Source organism: Grampus griseus, assembly GCF_964374135.1.
Source record: "Grampus griseus genome assembly, chromosome: 8".
NCBI lineage: Eukaryota > Metazoa > Chordata > Mammalia > Artiodactyla > Delphinidae > Grampus > Grampus griseus.
Window position 1 is genome coordinate 102,191,034 of NC_139002.1, and position 22,046 is coordinate 102,213,079.

Genomic DNA, 22,046 nt, shown 5'->3' on the forward strand with positions numbered 1-22,046 from the left:
CCGCGCCATGGCCCTGAAGGCCGAGGGCGCCGCGCTCGACTGCTTCGAGGTGACACTCAAATGCGAGGAAGGGGAGGACGACGAGGAGGCCATGGTGGTGGCCGTAATCCCGCGGCCCGAGCCGATGCTCAGAGGTGAGAATGGGAGGGGAATCCCACTTCCGCGTCACGGTCCGGGGCTCGGGCTTCCCCCGCCACACCAGTCGGGGGTCCGGGTACCCCCTCCCGCGCCTCCAGTCAGGGGCCCAAGCGCCCCCACTCCACTCCGGCCTGGTGCCCGGGCGCCCCCTTCCCCCTTCTGTCTGAGGTACTGGCGCTCTCTTGTTCCACCCCCAGCGGGGTTTGGAATCTCAGGCCTCCCCGAATTCCCCCTCCCCCGCCCAGGGTCTGGAGCCTTCGATCCACGCCCCGCGAGCTCCGGATCTTCCGGTGCCCGAGCGCCCCCTCGCCCGGGCCCAGCACGACGGCTTCGAGGTGACGCTGGCGGGTCCCACCCCTCCCCCCTCCCCCTTCCCTCTACCCCCACGCCGCGGAGGCAGAGACAGAGGCAGGCCCAGGGGCCTGGCCGTGTTCTCGGCCGAGGGCCGAGGGGCGGCAGGGCCTCCACGCCGGAGCTAGGGGCCCCGCACCTTGGTGTCAGGAGTGATTCGGTGGGTGGAGGCAGGCGCCGCTGCAGCCCGCCAAAAGGTGGATTTTAAGGGCGCTCTGTGCAGAATGCTTTCCTACGCCCCCCTCACCATCCCCGGGCCTTGCGCTTGCATAAGCCACAGGTGTCAGATTCTCGCGCTGCAAGGGTGAAAGGGGTTGCATAGGACACCTAGTTTTGGAAAAGGAGTGCTTGCTACGGGCGCCCTCAGCCACTCTAGAAGGGGATTGGCCTCGGGAAGGGGTTTGAGGAGCAGTCTGGGAGCACTCGCTTTCCCCTCCTCCCTCACCGATTTCTCCAGTCCTCAGGATCTTGCAAACTCTAAGAAAACAAAGAGCCACCTTAGTGGAAGACACACTATTCATGAAAATGCAAAATCTTTTCATTCCTAGATACCCCGTCCCTCAGGGGGACAGTACCCAAAAGGTTGAGAGCAAGGCCATTCTTTAGCCTCAGCAGGACATGGTGATGTCTCCCTGCACTGCCTCTCCTTTTTGGAATCAAGAGTGCTATAAAATGAGGGAAATAAAGGCCACTACCTTTCTCAGAGCTTTCAATCCAAAAGAGAGGTTCTTTCTGTACTTCTGCTAATATTTCTCGAGTGCTCAGTGCCAGGCTGTCTCAGTTAACCCTCTCAACAACCCTGCGAGAGCATCCTCCTTCCCCAGAGAAGTGAATTCATTCAGCAAGTATGTGGGGGCACCTCTTATATGTCAGGCACTGTTTCAGGCTAGGCATGCTAATAGCTATAAAGAAAGTCGAAACTTTGCTCTTCTGAAACATAGATGTAGATACTAATGACCAAAGATAAATGAAGATAAATAAATGTATAGCATGTCAGGTGGTTCAGAGAACAGGAAATCAAAGTAAGGAGAAAAGAGTGAGGGTGTTTCATTTGGAATATCAAGTGGTCGGGAAGGCCTTCTCTAATAAGGTGAATTTTGAACACAGACCAAAGGAAGCGAGGGAGAGAACCCTGTAGATAATTGGAGGTTAAGAATTTTCGGCAGAGAGAATAGTAAGTACAAAGGTCCTGAAGCAGAAGCTTCTTGAAAGATTTGGGGTGGGAAAGAAAAACAGACGAATTCAAGGTTTTTGGCCTGAGCGACTGGAAGGATGGACTTCCCATTTGCCGAGATGGAAAGACTGGAGTGCAGGCCTGTGGGAGATGGGGAGTTAAGGTTTGAACATGGCAAGTTTGAGAAGTTTATGACACATTCAAGCACAGATGTCAGATGGTAAGTAAGGCATGTGAATCTAAATTTCCTGGGAGAGTCTGGTTAGAGGTATAGACATGGGAGTTGTCAGCAGGCGGGCCCTGGGATGAGACCACCAGAGGAAGGAGGTAGATATAGATGGGGTCCCAGGACCGCTGTGGAATGCTCCAGTGATTCCAGTTTAGAGACTGAGTCATTCCTCATCAAACACTGCTGAATGCCACTACATGCCAGGCACCGTGCCGAGTGCTGGAGATACAGTTGTGAAGGATCAAAAATCCATGCTGTCTTGGACCTACAGTGCAGTCAGGAGACAAAGGGAACGAGTAGGAAATGAAGCAGTGAGGGGAGCAGGGAGCTCAGGTGGGGCAGATGGCAGCTTTCTAAGGGATGGCAGACAAGCCTTGGGTGAGAAGACGGCTCTGTTCCGGAGAAGGGACTGGCACGGGTGCCCGAAAAATAGCTCCAGTGAAGTAAGAGAAGAACCAATAGAAGGTGGTGCCCTGGAGTCCAAGGGACAAAAATCAAGATGGAAGAAGCCATCTGTCAAAGGACAAAGTTGAAGAGCTGACCGCTGGGTTTAACATTGGTGACCTTGACAAAAGCTGTTTTCGAGGAGTGGTGGGAAGGAAAGCCCACCTGCAACCAAGGGATTCCTGCCCACAGTCACATCTGAGCGGGGTGCAGCCCAGCCTTGGAGCTAGACCTGAGACCAAGCCGGTTCTCAGACCCAGTGCAAATGCCACCTCTTCCAGGTAGTCCCCAGGGGTTAGGGTCTCCCATGTTTGTCTTTCGCTCCATCTTCTCAGGTGGGAGGGAGGTGCAGCCACAAGGGATCAGAAACCCTGAGCTGCCAGGCTAACGTGGGTCTGAGCCTGCATCCTTTGCTGAGCTGAGAAGGGTTCCCATCCTGTCGGAGCTTATGGGCCATGTGCACAGGGAACAGGTGCTGAGTCGACCAGTAGGGACGAGCTAGGTTACTGCTGTAAAGGCTTTGGGAGGGGAGGCTGTTTCCGACAGGATGGGAGGCCTCTTGAAGGGACCTCAGCAAGTGGAGGAACAGGCATGGATGCCATTCACTGACCCAAGAAGGCTCATTGAGCGTCTCCTCTCCTACGTGCCAGGCCCTGCGGGGACAGTAAGATGACAAAATTTACCATTCTTGTCCTCAAGGAAGTGCTTCGCTGCCGTGGCCTGGTTAGTCGCATATGGATATAATCACCTGCCAGGGGTGGGAGGTCAGGAAGGCTTCACAGGGCTGAGGTTTTGAGCAGGGCCATGAAGGAAGTAGAGGACTTTGCCAGACTGGTGGGCTGCCAAGGCCGTAGACATGCAGGAACGCAGTCTGTGGAAATGCCTGTTGGACCTGTGGTCGGAGACTAGATTGAGGTAGCAGGATGCCGAGGCATGTAGGCTGTGTTTATCGCGGCTAGTGCCTTGTGGGCTTCAGGGAGAGGGAGAAAGAGACTCTCGGTGGGAAAGTTCCTTCCCTACATATGCCACCAGGTTTGGGGAATCCTGTTGTCTGTATTGTTGGTTGTGGGCACCTTTACTGACAGTACCCGCCCCCTCCTCTCCCTCCGTAGTGGCCCAGCAGGAGAAGACCCCACCGCCAAGGCCCAGCCTGCTAGAGGCAGGCAGCGATGGCTGTGAGGAGCCCAGGCAGCAGGTGTCTTGGGAGCAGGAGTTCCTGGTGGGGAACAGCCCGGGAGGCAGCGGGCGGGCACTGTGCATGGTGTGTGGGGCCGAGATCCGGGCCCCCTCGGCGGACACGGCACGCACCCACATCCTGGAGCAGCACCCTCACACCCTGGACCTGAGCCCTTCCGAGAAGAGCAATATCCTGGAGGCCTGGAGTGAGGGGGTGGCCCTTTTGCAGGACTTCAGGGCCGAGCAGCCGTCCCCGCCCCATTCAGGTAGCTGGGCTGGGGGAGGGGAGGAGGGGGAAGGAACAGTCAGGACTCTTGTTGCTCACTGGCGTCTGCCCCCTTCAGACTCAGGCCAGGAGGTCGAAGTGGACCCAGACTCCGACCCGGACCCCGAAATGCCAGCAGAGATTGTCGTTCTCCTCGACTCCGAGGACAACCCTTCCCTCCCTAGAAGGAGCCGGCCCAGGGGACTCCGCCCTCTGGAGCTTCCTGGTCAGTCATCCCAAAGCCTCAGAGGCTGAGTTGGGGGGAGGGGAAGCATGGGCCTTGCCATCTGGGTGGAGAGAGGCTGCTGGGCAGGTACCCTCAGCAGCCCTGTGGTTACGGCAATCAGGCCTCTTAAAAAGGTCTTGTCTTTTGCAGCGGCCCCTGTCCCAGAGCCGGTAAGCAAGAAGCCACGTGGTCAGAGATGGAAGGAGCCCCCTGGGGAGGAGCCGGTCAGAAAGAAAAGAGGCAGACCCATGACCAAAACCCTGGACCTGGACCCGGACCCGGACCCAGGTGAAGGCGAGGAAGGTGTGGGCTCCAGGAGGAAAGCTAGGCCCCTGGGGGGGGTGGAGGGATGCGTGGCAGAGGGCACCTGCACCTCAGCTGAGGCCATGGGCTCAGCCCTTGGGAGTCTGACCTCACAGTTCCATCCTGTCCTCCCTTCCAGATCCCCCCTCACCCGGCTCACCCACCGAGACTTTTGCGGCTCCCGCCGAGGTCCGACACTTCACCGACGGCAGCTTCCCCGCTGGCTTCGTCCTCCAGCTCTTCTCCCACACCCAGCTCAGGGCCTCAGACAGCAAGGACTCGCCCAAAGAGGGGAGAGTAGCAGAAGGAGGTCTTCTCCAGCCGGAAAGCCCCTCCCCAGGTGAGCTCGTGAGAGGGGCTGACAAGTGCGGGGTCAGGAAGGCCGCATCCCTGGGGTCTGGCCTCCACGAGGCTGCTTGGCAGCAGAGCCCAGGCTAGAGGTGGCTGGTGCTCCAGTCCCCTGGGAGAGGGGCCGAGGGCAGGTGGATTTAAATACAGTAGCCAGCCAGAGAGCTGAGTTTTTTGTGAGCTCCTTGGGAGTGTCCTGGCTGGTTGGTAGGTTGGGTTAGGCCAGTGCTCCCCAAAAGCCCAACACCCATCACCGCAGTTAAGGTTGATTCCAGCTGGAGCCTGAGGTGCCCACCTTGGCCCCGGTGGACCAGGGGCCTAGATGGGACCGATAGCAGAATAGACGGGGCGAGCACTCAGCAGACACCTCAGCTCAGTTTACGTCTAATAATAGCAGTAAGTGCTTGTGTTTTTATCATGTTCTCAGATTTTAAGAAACTCATATGCAGCTCATCTGGCCCTTATAAAAGTATCTTTTCCAGATGGACCGACTGAGTCTCAGAGAGATGGTTCCTCCTCTACGGTCCTTGTATTCATTTCCTGAGACTGCTGTAACAAACTACCACAAACTTCGTGGCTTACAACAACACAGATATACTATTTTCTAGTCCCGGAGGTCAGAGGACTGGAATGGGTCTCACTGGGCTACAGTCAGGGTGTCAGTAGGGCTGGGTCCCTTTCTGGCTCCTAAAGGAGGAAGTCTTGCCTCTGCCAGCTTCTAGCAGCCACCTGTGTTCCTTGGCTTGTGCCCTCCTTCCATCTTCAAAGCAGGCCGTGGCCAGTGCAGTCTTTCTCAGGATGCCACGTTTGGGTCTGACTCTTCTGCCTTCTCCTTCCCCTTTAAAGGCCCTTGCGATTACACTGAGCCCACCCAGACCATCCAGATCTCTGTTTTATTTTAAAGTTGGCTGATTAACAATGTCAGTTCCATCTGTGGTCTTAATTCTCCCTTGCCGTGTAAGATACCGTACTCACAGGTCCTGGGGATTAGGACTTGAACGTCTTTGGGGGACCGGTATACTGCTACCACAGTCACGTAACCTAGCAGTAGCAGAATTGAGATGAGACTGGCCTGTGTTCCAGCAGGGCAGGGCTGAGCCTGGTTCCTCTCTCTCTTCATCTCGCCAGGCCAGGCCCTGCTTGCAGCATCTCAGACGCAAAAAATGTTTTTTCTTTTTTTTTCTTTCTTTTTTGGCTGTGTTGGATCGTCGTTGCTGCGCACGGGCTTTCTCTAGTTGTGGTGAGCAGGGGCTAGTCTTCATTGCGGTGGCTTCTCTTGTTGCGGAGCACAGGCTCTAGGTGCGCGGGCTTCAGTAGTTGTGGCTCGTGGGCTCAGTAGTTGTGGCTCGTGGGCTGTAGAGCGCAGGCTCAGTAATTGTGGCACACAGGCCTAGTTGCTTCACCGCGTGTGGGATCTTCCCGGACCAGGGCTCGAACCCGCGTCCCCTGCATTGGCAGGCAGACTCTTAACCACTGCGCCACCAGGGAAGCCCCAGAAAGTGATTCTTGAGGGAGTGAATGTGTGACGCAGAGAGTGCCTCGTCCCGCCTGCCTGAAATGGGCATTTGGAGTTGGAGCCCTGAGAAAGATGGCGCACGGGGTGCTGGAGGCTCCCCAGAGCAGGGCTCTCAAAAAGGAGGTGTACTTTTTGCCTAAAGAAAAAGGCAAACCTGTCACTTCAGCCCACATCACTCAGTGGTGACCACTGTCAAAAGTTGGGCTTGCGTCCGTCGGACCTTTTCCGAAGCTCTGTGCACGTCTCTGCACGTGTGCTTTCATGTATTTATTCTTCACCACTTTTTCTAGTCTGGAGGCAGGCCTCACCCCTGTGAGGTTGTAACTGTCTCAGGTTTCAGCTTGAGTCACCTTCCAGTCCTGCTTCCCCAGGACTGTGCTCGGCCTGGACTTGAGGGTTTCCCGGGCCCCCTCGTATTGTCAGTGGACCCCTGCTCTAAATGGCTGACCTCTTCCACTGGCTGATGAGTCCTCTGGTTTCATTCTTGAAAGTGGGGGCTTTATTTTGACCCCTGGGGTACCCTGTGCCCAAACCCCACCTGTGTGGAGTGAGCAATAGGTGAGAAGGGCATCCTTGAGATCTCAGGTTTATTTGGGCTGAGTGGGCAAAGCCTGAGATTTGGGGTTCAGCAAGCTGATTGAATGAGTGAGAGGGATGGAGAGGGCTGAGAGGTGTTCCCGGCAGAGGCTGGGACCTGTGGAGGTTGGAGACAGTCCAGAAACTGCAGGAGGCACTAAGTGACACAGCAGCAAGTGTTCTGCAGCCCAGCTATGGGAAATGACAGGAGTGCCACAGCCTTTGTCCCCACGAAACTCACAGTCTGCCTAAGGGTACAAGTCAGCAAATAGAGAATAGTGTGGTGCCCACGATGGTTCTGTGCCGAGCACAGGCTCCAGACCAGTGGTTTCAGGTCGGTTTGGGGTTTTAAGTCCCCAAAGCTCAGATTTCCCAGAAACCTGTGAGGCTTCAACCAGAATGTCTCTACTTTGAGTTGTTTTATTTATTGAAACTCTCCAAGGATCTTATTTGAGTAAAGGTCCTACCACTTTAAATCAAGGATATAAGAGTTGGGGGGCGGGGAGTCACTGTGGTCAGGTCAGCTGACCTGGTGGATATGTGTGTCAAGCAGTCAGGGACGACTTGCTGGACTTTCAGGGGCCTCCCAGGCTGAAGGTGGGGACCTGGCCAGGAGAGGAGGTGAGCCCTGAGGGCCCACTTGCACACAGTGGAAAAAAGCCTCCTGCTGGGGGGGTGGGGTGTGTGTGTGTGTGTGTGTGTGTGTGTGTGTGTGTGTGTGTGTGTGTGTGTGTGTGTGTGTGTGTGTGTGTGTGTGCGTGCGTGCGCGCGCACGCGCGCGCGCGTGCAGATAGTGGGAAAAAGCCTCTTTGTCCTGCTGGGGTGTGGAGGGGGGGGTGTGGGGGTGGGAGGTGTCAGCACCTAGAACAGGGCCTGGTTGTGTGTGTGTGTGTGTGTGTGTGTGTGTGAGTGTGTGAGTGAGAGAGAGAACACCTAGAACAGGGCCTGGGTGTGTGTGTGTGTGTCAGCACCTAGAACAGGGCCTGGTTGTGGTGTGTGTGTGTGTGTGTGTGTGTGTGTGTGTGTGTGTGAGTGAGAGAGAGAACACCTAGAACAGGGCCTGGCACCAAGAAAGCCCTCAGGGAAGATTTTTTGACAGATGAGTGGATGGCGGCTGCCTTCACTCGTCATCCTGGTGGTGACATGTCCAGAGTCTCTGCTCAGAGACAAGCCTTAGTGAGAAACGAGAGAAGTGGGCCCAGCCACCCCCTGGAGAAGGCGTACACATTCACACACATGCACACGTGTGGAGGAAGGGGAGGGGAGGGAGTGGGGAAGCAGAGCAGTTTGGGCCAGGAGAGAAGTCGGGGCGGTTCTGGGGTGGGGGTGCTGCTGCTTGTCCCAGGGACAGAGAAGTCCTCTTGGCTTGCTCTCTGACGGCCTGGGGCTCTGCTCACGCACTGCTTTTGAAAGGAGATCTCTCTACCGCACCTCAGGCCTCGCTCTCCTGAAACACCCCTCCCCACCACCCACCCCTTTGCCCTCCCTGCTGTCAGGAAGAATTGGCACTTAATTCCAATGTACTGAGTTCTTTGAATGTATTTTTTCCTGAAATCCACAGGACCACCTTATAAAGGATTATTATGTCCACTTTACAGAAGAGGAAACTGAGCCTTGGGCAGGTGTGTTTCACCCGTGCGACTCCCCGCCTGCAACGAGGGCCAGGAATCAGTTCTCTTGTCAGACCAGGAGCTGTTCTTTTCTCTGGGTCTTCCCCATCAGCCTACGCAAAGCTGCTCTTTCTCCCTTCTTGGCCCCTCATCCCGTCGTAGCCACCGTCCCGTTTATCCCCGAGCCTTTGCAGCAGAGCTGGAGCACTCTTCTGCACTGTCTCCAGTCTGTCTTTAGAAGCCACTTGAGTCAAACTCATGCTCACCACCCTACACTAAAATGGCCTTTTTGGCAACATTGCCATTGACTTCCGTAAAGTTAGATCTGGTGGTCATTTCTCAGTCCTTATCTTTCCTGACCTGGCAAAAACAAGGAACCCCTCCCTCCTTCCCTCCTTCCTGGAGACCCTTTCTGCCCTTGGCCTCTCGGGCAGCAGCATGCCTGGGTTGCACCTGCCTCTCTTGCTTGTTCTTTCCTAGCTCCCCAAGTGGGATCCTATGGTTGTTTTTCTTCCCATTTCTGGAACATATGTTCCTTTGGGTCAGGATGTTTGCCTGTTTCATTTACTGTGATATCCGCAGTGCCCAGCACAGAATAGGTACTGCTGCTGTATTTGGTGGATGAATGAATGACCCAACCGTGGGTCAGGGTCTGCACTCAGCGCCCTGGGTGATCCCGTCCAGGCTCACAGCTTGAAGGACAGTTCCTGGGCTCACAGTCCCGCCTTTCTCCTCCACCCCAGACCTCTCCCTTCGGTTCCAGCCTCTCTCTTACCCGTATGACGTGTCTGATTGGTTGCCTAAAAGATCCCCCAAACTCGGAGTTTCTGACGGCGTTTCTGAACAGAACCCCCAGTCTCCTCCCCTCCCCTCCAGCCACTCTATTCGCCCCCAGTCTTCCCTTACGCAGGAAGCTGGCAGCCCCGTTCTTCAGTTTGCTTGGACCAAACCCTCAGAGTCATCATCTTCTGTCTCTCTCAGACCCCACATCCGTCCATCAGCAAATCCTGTTAGCCCCACCTCCAAGATGCTCAGAATTGACCCCCTGTCACTACCCCTACTGCTGCTACTTTCATCCAAGCTTCCTTAACAACCTTTGAACTTGTCTCCTAGCTTCTGAGCTTTGCCCTCTGTGGTCGGTCTCATACAGCAGCCAGAGCCCCTGTTGAAACACAAGTGGGATCCTGGCACTGCTCTGCTCAGAGCTCTCCAGCACCGTCGCTGTCGCACTTCAGATAAAAGTCAGAGTCCTCGTGGAGACCAGTGGTCCTCAAACCAGGATCTTCACCTCTTCTGCCCACCAGGGCATCTGCATTTGCTCTTCCTCCCGTCAGGAATGCTGTTCCCCAGCTAGACACGCCGCTGACTCCTCGCTTCCTGTATGTTTTGCTCGCGCACCAGCTCTGTGAGGCCCTCCCTGCTACCCCGTCCCCTTCCCTGGTGTACTTTACTTTGCTTCTGTCTGTATATGTCACACTGCATTCTTGCTTTGTTCATCCTGTTTATTGGCTCTCACCACTGGAATGTAAATTCCAGGAAGGCCACTTGGCCTGCTCCATGTTCTGGGGAACCCCCAGCAACTGGACTAGTGTTGGGCACAGTATAGTTGCCCAGTAAGTTATTGTTGAATTAAGGAGCCAGTGAGTAGGCTCCACTTGCCCTCGAGGAGCTTAGAGTTTGTCAGGGAGACAAACCAGCTCACGTGACTACAAAGCAGAACTTGTTCAGTCGCACGACCCAGTGGCAGCCATTGAGTCATTGTAAATCCCGGCAAACAGTACAGCAGAATTGTACCTGTTTTCTCTGCCAGATTTTAAATCACTGGGTCTCTAGAAACAGTGCAGAAGAAAACCACAAATAATACAGACGCCGCAACAGTTACAGTCACCGTTTTCTGGCTTTGTTTTTTGATGTAACTTTTGCGTGTGCCCGTGCCAAACCGGACATTTTGGTACCTGAACAGTGGCTGTCAGCAGTTCATGTTCCCTGTCCTAAGGCCTGGTTTTGTCCATTGTGAGTAGCTCCTCCACGCTGCTAAGTTGGACATCTGACCCCTGCGTGGTAGGTATTGACTCGGAGATGAAGAGCCTGGTTGAGCTTCCAGAGCAGAGCTGAACGTTAACCCAGGACTCTCTGTCCAGTGCTCTCTCCTCCGCCCTGCATATTCACCTGGTTGCTCCTTTGTGGGCACAGTCATGTCTTTTTCTGCTTTGGGGTGTTCCCCACCCCACCACCTCTGCCCACACAAGGCAGAACCCATCAGGCTAGGGTGCCCAGTACGTCCTAGATGAAACGGAGTCAGCTGAAGGTAGTTGAGGGGAGCGGAGTACAGCACTAAGCGTCCGTGTGCCACAATACTTGAGGGAGGAAGGCTGCAGAGGGCCTGCACTGATGCCTGCGGAGGCGCGATGCCCTTGCGGTTGGTGCTGGTCCTTGGATGATCCAGGAGCACAGCCTCCCACTGTCCCCAGGCTTCTCCTCAGACCACAGGTCCTGGGCTATGGAACTGAAGGCCGGGAAATGGGGGTGTGGTTTACAGAGACCCTCAGGGGACATCCTCAAGGTGCGTTGTCTGGAGGTCCCTGACTCTCTCTCTGCTCCCATCCTTGCCCAGCTCCCCCTCCGGGGCTTCGCGGGACGCTGGATCTCCAGGTTATCCGCGTGCGGCTGGAGGAGCCCCCGGCAGTCAGCCTCCTGCAAGACTGGTCCAAGCATCCCCAGGGCACCAAGGGTGTGGGAGCAGGTGACAGCCCAGAATGGCCCGCGGTTCTGTCGGAATCCAGCACCACTGTCGGGGGGCAGCCAGAGGCAGGGAGTGGCCTGTAGGTTCTTGCTCTTCAGGGCGGGGAGAGGAGGCATCGTCACCCTTCGGCTCATCACTCAGAGCTGCCCAGCTCGGCCACCTGATGGAGAGTAAAACCAGGTGCCAAGGCAGGATGGAGAAGAGGAAGGTGGGCAGCATCCGCTATGACTCGGGGACGCTGGAAAATGTCTCCCCGAGTGAGGCGTGAGGCCAGGCCCTGAGGGGGACGGGGTGCCGAGGGCTGTCGTGCGGTAGGGCATTGGGCCTTTGGAGAACACCCACCCGATCCTTTTGCTGACCCAGACCTCTCTGTCCCCCTGACCTCCTCCCACCTTCTCAGCCCCCCACCATTCTCCCTTGGCACAGTGCCTTACGCAAGAGGTGGTCGTGACGGTGTTGAACTGAGTCCCACTACCTCGGGGGACGCCTCTCCTCCCCCACCCGTTTCGGCTCCTAAACCAGGAGGCCTCCATTACCTCTTCTTCCTGCTCCATCCCTGCAGGTGGCTGAAGTAGCCTACCTGGGGGCTCCGTCACTCACACTCTCCTCTTCACCCCTTTTCCTGTTGTATATATCTCCTTTGTTGACAATAAATTATTTTTTTTTATTAAGAGAGTTCCGTCTGGGCCGTCATTGGGGGAAGGGGTTTGCTAGCAGGATATCCGGCCTCCTGGAGCGACCTTGAGGAGGGCTAAGAGGTGGTCCTGGGTGTGAGCCAGAAAGCTGCTGCCCCAGAGGCTGGAACAGGGTCAGGGCAGGCTTTGTTGGGCCAGCAGACCGAGGCCGAGTCAGTGAGCAGGGCACCTCGCCCCCTCCCCTTACCCGTGCCCTCCAAATGGGGTCGGAAACACCTTTAACAGGTACCTTCTGACTCACTTGGTAAGCCTCTGTCCAAGACAGGCCGCACTGGGGGGCCCAGGGGAGGAGCTGAGACTTAACATGGCCTTTACAAAGTGCCCTGGCTGTGCCCAGTGTGCAGGGGCAGAGAAGCCTCCCCTCCCCCTGCCCCAGGAAAGGAAGGCAGGCGGTGGGGTCCTGAACGCCCCCAGCCTTTCAGCGCTGAACGTTCAGCCTCATGGTCTGCCCGCCCTCTCCTCGGCTTAATTACACCGAGCCTTTGGCTGGTTTTCCTGTTCCCCAGACCCAGAGGTGTGAACGTTCAGCCTCATGGTCTGCCCGCCCTCCCCTCGGCTTAATTACACCGAGCCTTTGGCTGGTTTTCCTGTTCCCCAGACCCAGAGGTGTGAACGTTCAGCCTCATGGTCTGCCCGCCCTCTCCTCGGCTTAATTACACCGAGCCTTTGGCTGGTTTTCCTGTTCCCCAGACCCAGAGGTGTGAACGTTCAGCCTCATGGTCTGCCCGCCCTCTCGGCTTAATTACACCGAGCCTTTGGCTGGTTTTCCTGTTCCCCAGACCCAGAGGTGTGAACGTTCAGCCTCATGGTCTGCCCGCCCTCTCCTCGGCTTAATTACACCGAGCCTTTGGCTGGTTTTCCTGTTCCCCAGACCCAGAGGTGTGAACGTTCAGCCTCATGGTCTGCCCGCCCTCTCCTCGGCTTAATTACACCGAGCCTTTGGCTGGTTTTCCTGTTCCCCAGACCCAGAGGTGTGAACGTTCAGCCTCATGGTCTGCCCGCCCTCTCCTCGGCTTAATTACACCGAGCCTTTGGCTGGTTTTCCTGTTCCCCAGACCCAGAGGTGTGAACGTTCAGCCTCATGGTCTGCCCGCCCTCTCCTCGGCTTAATTACACCAGGCCTTTGGCTGGTTTTCCTGTTCCCCAGACCCAGAGGTGTGAACGTTCAGCCTCATGGTCTGCCCGCCCTCTCCTCGGCTTAATTACACCAGGCCTTTGGCTGGTTTTCCTGTTCCCCAGACCCAGAGGTGTGAACGTTCAGCCTCATGGTCTGCCCGCCCTCTCCTCGGCTTAATTACACCGAGCCTTTGGCTGGTTTTCCTGTTCCCCAGACCCAGAGGTGTGAACGTTCAGCCTCATGGTCTGCCCGCCCTCTCCTCGGCTTAATTACACCAGGCCTTTGGCTGGTTTTCCTGTTCCCCAGACCCAGAGGTGTGAACGTTCAGCCTCATGGTCTGCCCGCCCTCTCCTCGGCTTAATTACACCGAGCCTTTGGCTGGTTTTCCTGTTCCCCAGACCCAGAGGTGTGAACGTTCAGCCTCATGGTCTGCCCGCCCTCTCCTCGGCTTAATTACACCAGGCCTTTGGCTGGTTTTCCTGTTCCCCAGACCCAGAGGTGTGAACGTTCAGCCTCATGGTCTGCCCGCCCTCTCCTCGGCTTAATTACACCGAGCCTTTGGCTGGTTTTCCTGTTCCCCAGACCCAGAGGTGTGAACGTTCAGCCTCATGGTCTGCCCGCCCTCTCCTCGGCTTAATTACACCGAGCCTTTGGCTGGTTTTCCTGTTCCCCAGACCCAGAGGTGTGAACGTTCAGCCTCATGGTCTGCCCGCCCTCTCCTCGGCTTAATTACACCGAGCCTTTGGCTGGTTTTCCTGTTCCCCAGACCCAGAGGTGTGTCCACTTGGATCTCTTCAGCAGATCCCTAACCCCTTATCCTCCTAAATTAACCGTCACCAACCGAATCTGTGTAGGGTTGTGTTTTTCCTCTTTGGTGAAGGGGGCTCTCAAGAGAGGCACAGAGGGCTCTCAGATCCCAAACTTCACTGTCCCGTTCAGAATCCGGGGGTGAGTGGGATAAATAGGGCCATCCACCCTCTGCACCTGTACTGCTGATGGATCCCGTGCAGCCGGGGAGGGGCGGGGCGGAGGCAGGGCTCACAGGGCAGTTGTTCCTGTGTGACACCAACCCCATCAGGTTTTGAGACTGACCAGAGAGCTGGTCCCTAAATAAGGAAGGGTGTGGGCTTGAGCGCGCTGTGCTGTGTGCCCGTCTGAGCTGGTGTCACCCGTGGGCTCAACCAGGTGTGAGTGATCTCAGCGTGGTTGACTCATGGGAAGTGGTCCTTTCTCCCCATCTGACGAGCTCGGGAGAAAGAGCCCAGGGACATCTGGGGCCCTCTTCCAGGGGAGACCAGAAGATTTGTGGTGTGGTGGGGGGAAGAGGGCAAGGATTCAGGACCCCTCGTGTCGAGGGCGGCTGCACCAGCGCGTGATGTCAGGGGGCCATAGAACTACCCTGTATCTCTACCACCATTTCGGCAAATTGGCAAAACTTGTATCCTTCCTAATAGGAAGAAATAAGTAATGCTGAAAGTTTGGCTCTGAAACACAGACTGAATTGTCACAGGTGGTCGCTGTCCGTCCTTTCAATCGTGTGACTGTGTTTACATTTATGCCAATGTGCTTTTAAAACAATGTGGCTGTGTTGCTGGGTGTTGACAGTTGGGAGAACTTACATAAAAGCTCCTCGTGCAATTGTGAAGCTAAGTGCACCTTTGCGGCTGTTAATTATGATTGAAGGTTTGGCCCGCTAGACTGTGAGCTCCTTCCGGGCGAGGGCTGGATTGCATTGACTCCATTTTCCTAGCGCCCTGCATAGGGTCCGGTGCACAGTAGGTGCTTAATAAATGTTTGTCTGCTGACCTCTTGGTGCGTATTCCTGTGCGACGTTTGTGCAGTGCAGGCCGGTCCCTGCAGTGTGGTCCTCGGCATGAGGTGGCTGCCATGGTGACTGCTGGTGACATGGTTGTTCCACGGCTTAAGCCCCACATCCTGGGTGGCAGGGATCTGCCCAGCCTCGGCCAGGACCCCAGGGACTGCGTGAGCATGTGTGGCTGGGAGCTGCCTGTGGGCACCTCTGGGCTTCCAGGGAGAGGTGGAGAGAGTGGAGCCCGGGGAATGGCTCCACCCAGAGTGCAGAAGGGAGTTTCTGAACGTAGGGGTCTGCCACCTGGGCCAGAGCCACAGTCCTAGAGCCTGTGACACCAAGAAAGCCTCCTTTGCAAATATCAGCGACCCGAGTGGCTGATGGTGGTGACGTTCTCCAGGTGTGATGCTGGAGTCCAGCCACGACCAGGTGAAGGAGCTGGGGAAGAGGATGCCGCCGCCCGACCCCTGAGCCGTACCCCCGCCCCTAGTCCCCAGTACTCCTTTGTGCTCTGAAGGCGGCCACCTGCCACCCTTCACAACTGCCCTCCTTGGGGTCCAGTCAGGGAGCTCTTTTTGGAGACCAGTAACAGCCCTGAGGGCAAAGGCAGTCCGAGACCAGGGAAGAAGCAGCCCCTTCCCTCCTTGAAGAGAAACTGCAGTGTGTACGGCCGTGGTTGCAAAGGGGGGAGCGCGGTTGGAAAAGGGGGAGGGTCACCGGCTGGGCCCCCGTGCAGCACCCAGTCCCGTCACTGCTCTGGTCCGGACTCCGCGGCTCCTCCAACCCGCTCTCCCTTTCCAGGGCCCCCCCCACCCCATTCCTCACACACACAGCCAGGCTGCAGAGCGGCTGGAATGAGACTGCCTTCACGGTGTGAAGTCCTGCACACCCCTGAGGTGTGGAGGAGGCTGGGGGCTGGGGTGCGAGAGCGTCTCTGAGGGGATTGCAGCCTCTGCGTCTGTCCCCACGGAGGGTCTTTGGGAAGGGGGCACCCAGCTGACCTCCCCAAGGCAGGGTGGGGGCTGCTGCTTGCAGGTGTGACAGGTAAGGTGACTCCACAGCACACCAGTGTGTCTGTTTCCCACCTTCCTGGAACCAGGTGCCTTCATATCACCGAATCTGGCCAGTCCCTCTCTTACCTCGAGCAAATAGCCTCGCTCCGTGGACAGAGTACACCACGAGAAAGGAAGAGAAAGGAAACAGAGCCACCTTTCTGGCCTCCCTAACACCAGCAGCAAAGCCTCAGGTCTCCTCAGGCCCCGCACCTAGGAGGCCCGGGGAAGCAGAGGCTGGGACGAGCACCCTGCAGGGCCAGCTTGCACAGCCGTGGATGAAGGCCCCTGGGCAGCCACGGTGCTGGGAACTGTGGGGTGCAGACAGGACACCTGCCCTGGTCTCCACTGTGGGTCACCCGACCTTGTGCCCATGATACAGGTGAGGAAGCTGAGGCACCTTGAGCTGCATGTGGTACCTTGCCTGCCATCCCAGAGCGGCTAAAGGAGCAGAACCTGGCTGAGCCCAGGTCTGTCTGACTGCAGAGCTGTTGTCTCCGGCACGCCATGGCCTGTTTGTGCTTTAGGAAGACCCTGGCACACCTTCCCTCCAGAGCCTGGGGACCCACGGTGGGTTCAGGGGTTGGGGCTGGAGTGGACGCAGATGGGAGTCAGGAAGCTCGTTCGAGACAAGTGCTCACACCTCCTTTGCTCGGGAGCATGATAGTGGTGCCCAGTGCCCCTGCCTTGCCAACTTCCAGAGCCCTCCAGGGCCTGGCCCCTGCTGGGATCATGCCCTGTGCCTGGCAGCACCCACTGGAGGGGCTCACAGCAATGTGGAGGGGTGCTCATCACACCTGTCTCAGGTGATGATGTTTGGGAACCAAGCTGAGGGTTTTGAGGGTGTTGGGAGCCCTGTCCCTCACCTGCCTTTCTCCTGAAAGGCTCCTGGGCCCCTGCTGGGTCCCGCCTGCTGGCCCTGGCCTCCCTCAGCGACCTCTGACCCTGGCTCAGGCTGGACTTGGTATTCGGAGGCTACAAAAGCAGTGCCAGGTACAATGATGTCCACATGAGCTCGGGCTGCCCTAGGGGACAGGGCAGAGGGAAGGGCTTCTCCTTTCCAGACCCTGCCCTGTCCCTTCCACTCCCTCTCCTTAACCCAACCACTTGCCCACCATGGCACCCACATCTTCCTGGGTGAGCAGTTGGCCTCAGAGAGACTAACCCATGGCCCTCCAAGGTTAAGATCACTGTGCTGTTCAAAGCTCAGGCTCCAGGGGCCACGCAGACCCGGGCTCACAGCTGCCAGCCGGACGAGAGGCGTTCACGGTTCAGGTGTTTTGAATATAGCTGTGAACAAGCGAGAGAGCACCCCGGCTCTCCCCACACCCCCATTCCAGGGGAGGCAGACGGCAAACTAGGGGCTTCTCAGTGTGTCCAGCAGGGAAGAGTACTGGGCGTGACGGAAGGGCACTATTCTTTTTTCTTTTCTTTCTCTTTCGATCATGGACTTTTTTTTCCCACACTGCGCGACTTGTGAGATCTTAGTTCCCCGACCAGGGATCAAACCCCCGGGCCCTCGGCAGTAGAAACACGGAGTCCTAACCACTGTACTGCCAGGGAATTCCCAATGGTGGACATTTTCAAACACACCCAAAAGAAGAGGGAGAGAGAGAGAGAGAGAGAGAGAGAGAAACAGTGAACACTGATGTATCCCAGCTTCAACAAATATGGCCAATTTTGGTTTATCTTTATCTCCCCACATCGCCTTCTCTTCTGGATTATTTAAAAGCAAATCCCAGACATTGTATCAGTTCATCTGTAAATAGGTCTGTTTGTATCTCTAGGAAATTCAGACTCTTTTCAGTAAAATATATATCACACTTTAAAAACTAATAATCCCTTAATGTCGTTTAATATCCACACAGTGTTCACATCCCCCAGTTGGTCCATGAATATCTTTAAAAAAACCTTTTTTTAATTGTGGGAAAATACACATAACATGAAATTTACCATTTTCAAGTGTCCAGTTTAATAGTAAGTACATTCACATTGTTGTGCAACCGATCTCCAGAACTCTGCCATGAATCTTTATACAACTGATTTCTTTGAATCGGGGTCTAAGTACATTCCACACACTGCATTTGGTTGATGGATTTCAACCTGTAACAGCCTTTCTTTCCTCTTTGTCCATATTTCTTTTCTTTTTTCTTAAGAACACAGTGGCTTGTTCTGTGGACAGAATTTCCTCCGTTCTGGACTTGGCTGATTGCATTCCCATGATATCCTTGCCTGTTCATTCGTCAAGGGATGCAGTTTTGAGTTGGGGGCTAGAGAGGGCTTCCTCTGGAGACATTTAAGCACAGAGAGAGCCATGCAGTTACATAGGGGAAGGGAGTTGAGGGCAAAGGGAACAAGGAGGGCCAAAGTCCTGTGGCTTTCTTTCCCCAGGGATTCACAGCCTGCTATGTGCCCAGCACTGTTGGAACTACTAAGGACACCGCCAGGGCCAGAAAATGTCCCTGCTGTCCTTGGGGCTAGGGACCTCAGGCACTGTCCTCCCTAGGGAGGATGGTGAGGTGGTAGGGAAAGTGGGAGTGTTCCCCCAGACACACCTGCTGCCGGCCAGCCAGGAGCAACCATGCAGCTTTGGGTACGCGGGGACATCATCTCAGACACTGATGAGTCATTGGCCGGCCTCCCCCGCCCCTCATCCTCCAGGAAGCCAGTTACAGCCAGCTGGTACCGACTCCCCTCTGCCAGCTCCAAGTCTGAGGCTGCTCTTGGCCCATCCCTGTGAGATGGGAACTCCTTGAGAGCGGCCTCCTTCATGCCTCCACGGGCTGCTCCTATTTCTGCCAGGCCTCGCAGTCCTTTGCTTATCCTTGGGGTCTGACTCTGCATCACCTCCTCTAAGAAGCCTTCCTTGCTGCTTCTTCCAGTCCCCATGCTCCCACGGGCCCCAGATCATCCACTTTGGGTATCCCCCTCTGAGCCCCAGTAAAAACCGCCCACTTCTGCTTTCCCCTTCGCCTCCCACCGACGTTGCTTCTGCCAACGTGGCAGCCTGGCTTTCCATCCAGAATGCCCAACCTTAGCGATGGAGGTGGCAGAACTCTGCCTGTAGACAGTGGCCCAGTATGGGAATGTGAGCCGGTCCAAATAGCACCTCCTCCCAGGAGAACAGACACTGAAGGTGGCCTCCCTGCCTGATGCCCCTTCCTCTCCCCCTCTCCTCTCCTCCCCCCTTCCCCCCAAGTCGGTATACAGTGACCTCCGTGGGCAGCTGGACTTTCCTGCTGCGCTAGGCACATATGAGCAAGGCTGGCAGGAACACTGTCTCCTCCACCCCAGGCACAGTGCCAAGTCATGGGCGAAGAAGGACAAGAGTGACATTGTCACTGGCTTAGGGTTTGGGAGATTATCTTAGTCTGTCCGGGCTGCCGTCACAAAATACCATAGACTCATGGTTTATAAACAACAAAAACTTATTCCTCATATCTCTAGAGGTTGAGAAGTCCAAGATCAAGGTGCCACCAGATTCAATGTCTGGTGAAAGTCCACTTCCTGGTTCATAGACAGCTGTCTTCTTGCTGTGTCCTCACTCGGTGAAGGGACCGGAGAGCTCTGTGGGGTCTCTTTTATAAGGGTCCTCATCCCCTTCATGAGGGCTCTGCCTTCATGACATAATCACCTCCCAGAGGCGCCACCTCCAAATACCATCAGCTCGGGGGGATTAGGATTTCCACATATGAATCTTGGGGGGCAGACACACATTCAGTCGACAGCATTATGGAAGACCACACAGACAGCAAAGAAGAAGCCTGAGGCCCCAAGTGGGCGAGGGAGTTACCTAATGGCTCACATGATCTATTAGTGACAGAGCTGGGGCCAGGATGGACTCTCACATCTGATCCAGGGCTGTGCTTCTGGGACGTGGGGAGGATATAGTAGAGAGACTTAAAAGAAGCCTCAGGGAGGCTGGCTAGTCTGCCTAATAATAACAGCAGCCCGGACAAAGCGCTGGCTGTCCACCAGGCTCTGTCCTGGCCTGTTTCATGTATCGTCTCATTATAGCCTCACAAATCAGCCCTGTGAGGTAGGTACTTTTATTATCCCCATTTAACAGATGGGGAAATTAAGGCAGAGAGACGTTAAGAGGCTTACTTAAGATCACATAGCTGCTAAGGAGCAGCCTGGCAGCAGGGTCTGTGTGTTTGCCCACCACTCTACGCAACCCACCTCTCGTGGGCGGAGAAGCCCAAAGTTCATTCCCCTGTTCCCACTCCCACTGGCAAGGGACCAGGCTTCTCTATGCTTCAGTTTCCTTCTGAGAAAAATGAGGGAAATAACAATGCCTTCCACTTGTGAGTGTGAGTATATCCACATAGGATGCAGCTCTCCATGTGGGTTAGCCCTGAGAAAAGGGAAGGAGCCTGGGAGTTCCTGTCCTAGTGTAGCTCACATCCTGGTGGAATAATAAACATATTCTAGTCCATCAGTTCTAAGATGCACATCTGCCCACACTCTAGCATCTCTGAAATGTCCTCAATTCAATATGATGTATGGTAATGGCGATAAAGTGCATGATGGGGCTTGCCTGGTGGCACAGTGGCTAAGAATCCGCCTGCCAACGCAAGGGACACGGATTCGAGCCCTGGTCCGGGAAGATCCCACATGCTGCGGAGCAACTAAGCCTGTGCGCCACAACTACTGAGCCTGTGCTCCAGAGCCCGCGAGCCACAACTGAAGCCCGGGCGCCTAGAGCCCGTGCTCTGCAACAAGAGAAGCCACTGCAATGAGAAGCCTGCGCACTGCAGCGAAGAGCAGCCCCTGCTCGCCGCAACTAGAGAAAAGCCCGGGCACAGCAACAAAGACCCAATGCAGCCAAAAATAAATAAATAAAATAAATAAAATTTAAAAATAAATAAATAAAATGCATGATGAGAGTTCAGAGACATGAAGAGAGAGCAAAGCTCAGCGAGATGGGAGGGTCTCTGTGAGTCAGAGGGCATGTGTGGGTTTGCCACACCCTGTTACCTGACTCTTGATCAGAGGGCAATTCTGGACCACTCTCCTTACCCCCCGGCCTCGCCTGCCTGAGCAGCCTTTCTGGCTTCACTGGTTGGGAGGAGAAAGATGGAGAAGAGTTGCAATGGTTCACAGGGGTGAGAATGAAGGTGTCTTCCATCCAGCACCTTGGGCTCCCTTTGGCTTTTCCCCTCCTGGCCCATCCATGCAGGGGACTGCTCTCCTAAGGCCCCTGTGCCTCTGGTGCTGGGGATCTGTAACCCCTGCCTTCCCTGATTCCAGTGGGCAACATGGCTGCCCTGGACCACAGGTCCTATCCATTGGTTTCTACCTGGTCTGGGGCTTGTGGTAGAGCCTTTACTTTTGTGTTTGTTTTGTTTTCAGTTATTCAGGTTGGAAAGCTTGGAATTATCCTTAGCTCTTCTCTCTCACATAACTCCTAAACCAATCCATCAAGAAATCCTGTCGGGGGCTTCCCTGGTGGCACAGTGGTTAAGAATCCGCCTGCCGGGACTTCCCTGGTGGTGCAGTGGCTAAGAATTCGCCTGCCAATGCAGGGGACACAGGTTCGAGCCCTGGTCTGGGAAGATCCCACATGCTGCAGAGCAACTAAGCCCGCGAGCCACAACTACTGAGCCCACGTGCCACAACTACTGAAGCCCGTGCGCCTAGAGCCCATGCTTCGCAACAAGAGGAGCCACTGCAACGAAAGGCTCGCGTGCCATAACGAAGAGTAGTTCCCACTCGCCGCAACTAGAGAAAGCCGGTGTGCAGCAATGAAGACCCAACGCAACCAAAAGTAAATAAATAAAATAAATAAATTTATTAAAAAAAAAAAGAATCCGCCTGCCAATGCAGGGAACATGGGTTCAAGCCCTGGTCCAGGAAGATACCACATGCCGCAGAGCAACTAAGCCCATGCGCCACAACTACTGAGCCTGCTCTCTAGAGCCCACAAACCACAACTACTGAGCCCGTGTGCCACAACTACTGAAGCCCGCGTGCCTAGAGCCCGTGCTCTGCAAGAGAAGCCACTGCAATGAGAAGTCCGCGCACCTCAACGAAGAGTAGCCCCCGCTCACCACAACTAGAGAAAGCCCCTAAGAAGCAAGGAAGACCCAATGCAGCCAAAAATAAATAAACAAATTTATATATTAAAAAGAAAAGAAAAGAAAAGAAAGCCTGTCCGGGGACTTCCCTGGTGGCACAATGGATAAGAATCCGCCTACCAATGCAGGGGACACGGGTTCGAGCCCTGGACCGAGAAGATCCCACATGTCACAGAGCAACTAAGCCCATGCA

At 55.5% G+C, this 22,046-nt stretch overlaps 1 protein-coding gene across 2 annotated transcripts; it reads left to right on the forward strand.

The window, feature by feature from the left end:
* SPINDOC (spindlin interactor and repressor of chromatin binding) lies at positions 1-11,764 on the forward strand. Of its 2 annotated transcripts, none has more exons than XM_082659100.1 (6): positions 1-134; positions 3,449-3,778; positions 3,857-4,003; positions 4,154-4,306; positions 4,446-4,646; positions 10,971-11,764. In XM_082659100.1, exons 1-6 carry the CDS (start codon positions 8-10, stop codon positions 11,180-11,182), a joined length of 1,170 nt encoding a protein of 389 aa, XP_082515226.1. In that variant the 5' UTR covers positions 1-7; the 3' UTR covers positions 11,183-11,764. The 2 variants fall into 2 exon arrangements, with proteins under 2 accessions (XP_082515226.1, XP_082515227.1); XM_082659101.1 differs by having other exon boundaries at positions 4,154-4,291.
* Positions 11,765-22,046: the final 10,282 nt, after the last annotated feature.

What these genes read in the sequence shown, in the direction of transcription:
- SPINDOC (XM_082659100.1), top strand. Translation starts at nt 8, where the DNA reads ATGGCCCTGAAGGCCGAGGGCGCCGCGCTCGACTGCTTCGAGGTGACA. An exon ending in GCCGTCCCCGCCCCATTCAG is followed by an intron (nt 3,779 to 3,856) that starts GTAGCTGGGCTG and finishes TGCCCCCTTCAG; the next exon opens with ACTCAGGCCAGGAGGTCGAA. An exon ending in CCCAGGTGAAGGCGAGGAAG is followed by an intron (nt 4,307 to 4,445) that starts GTGTGGGCTCCA and finishes CCTCCCTTCCAG; the next exon opens with ATCCCCCCTCACCCGGCTCA.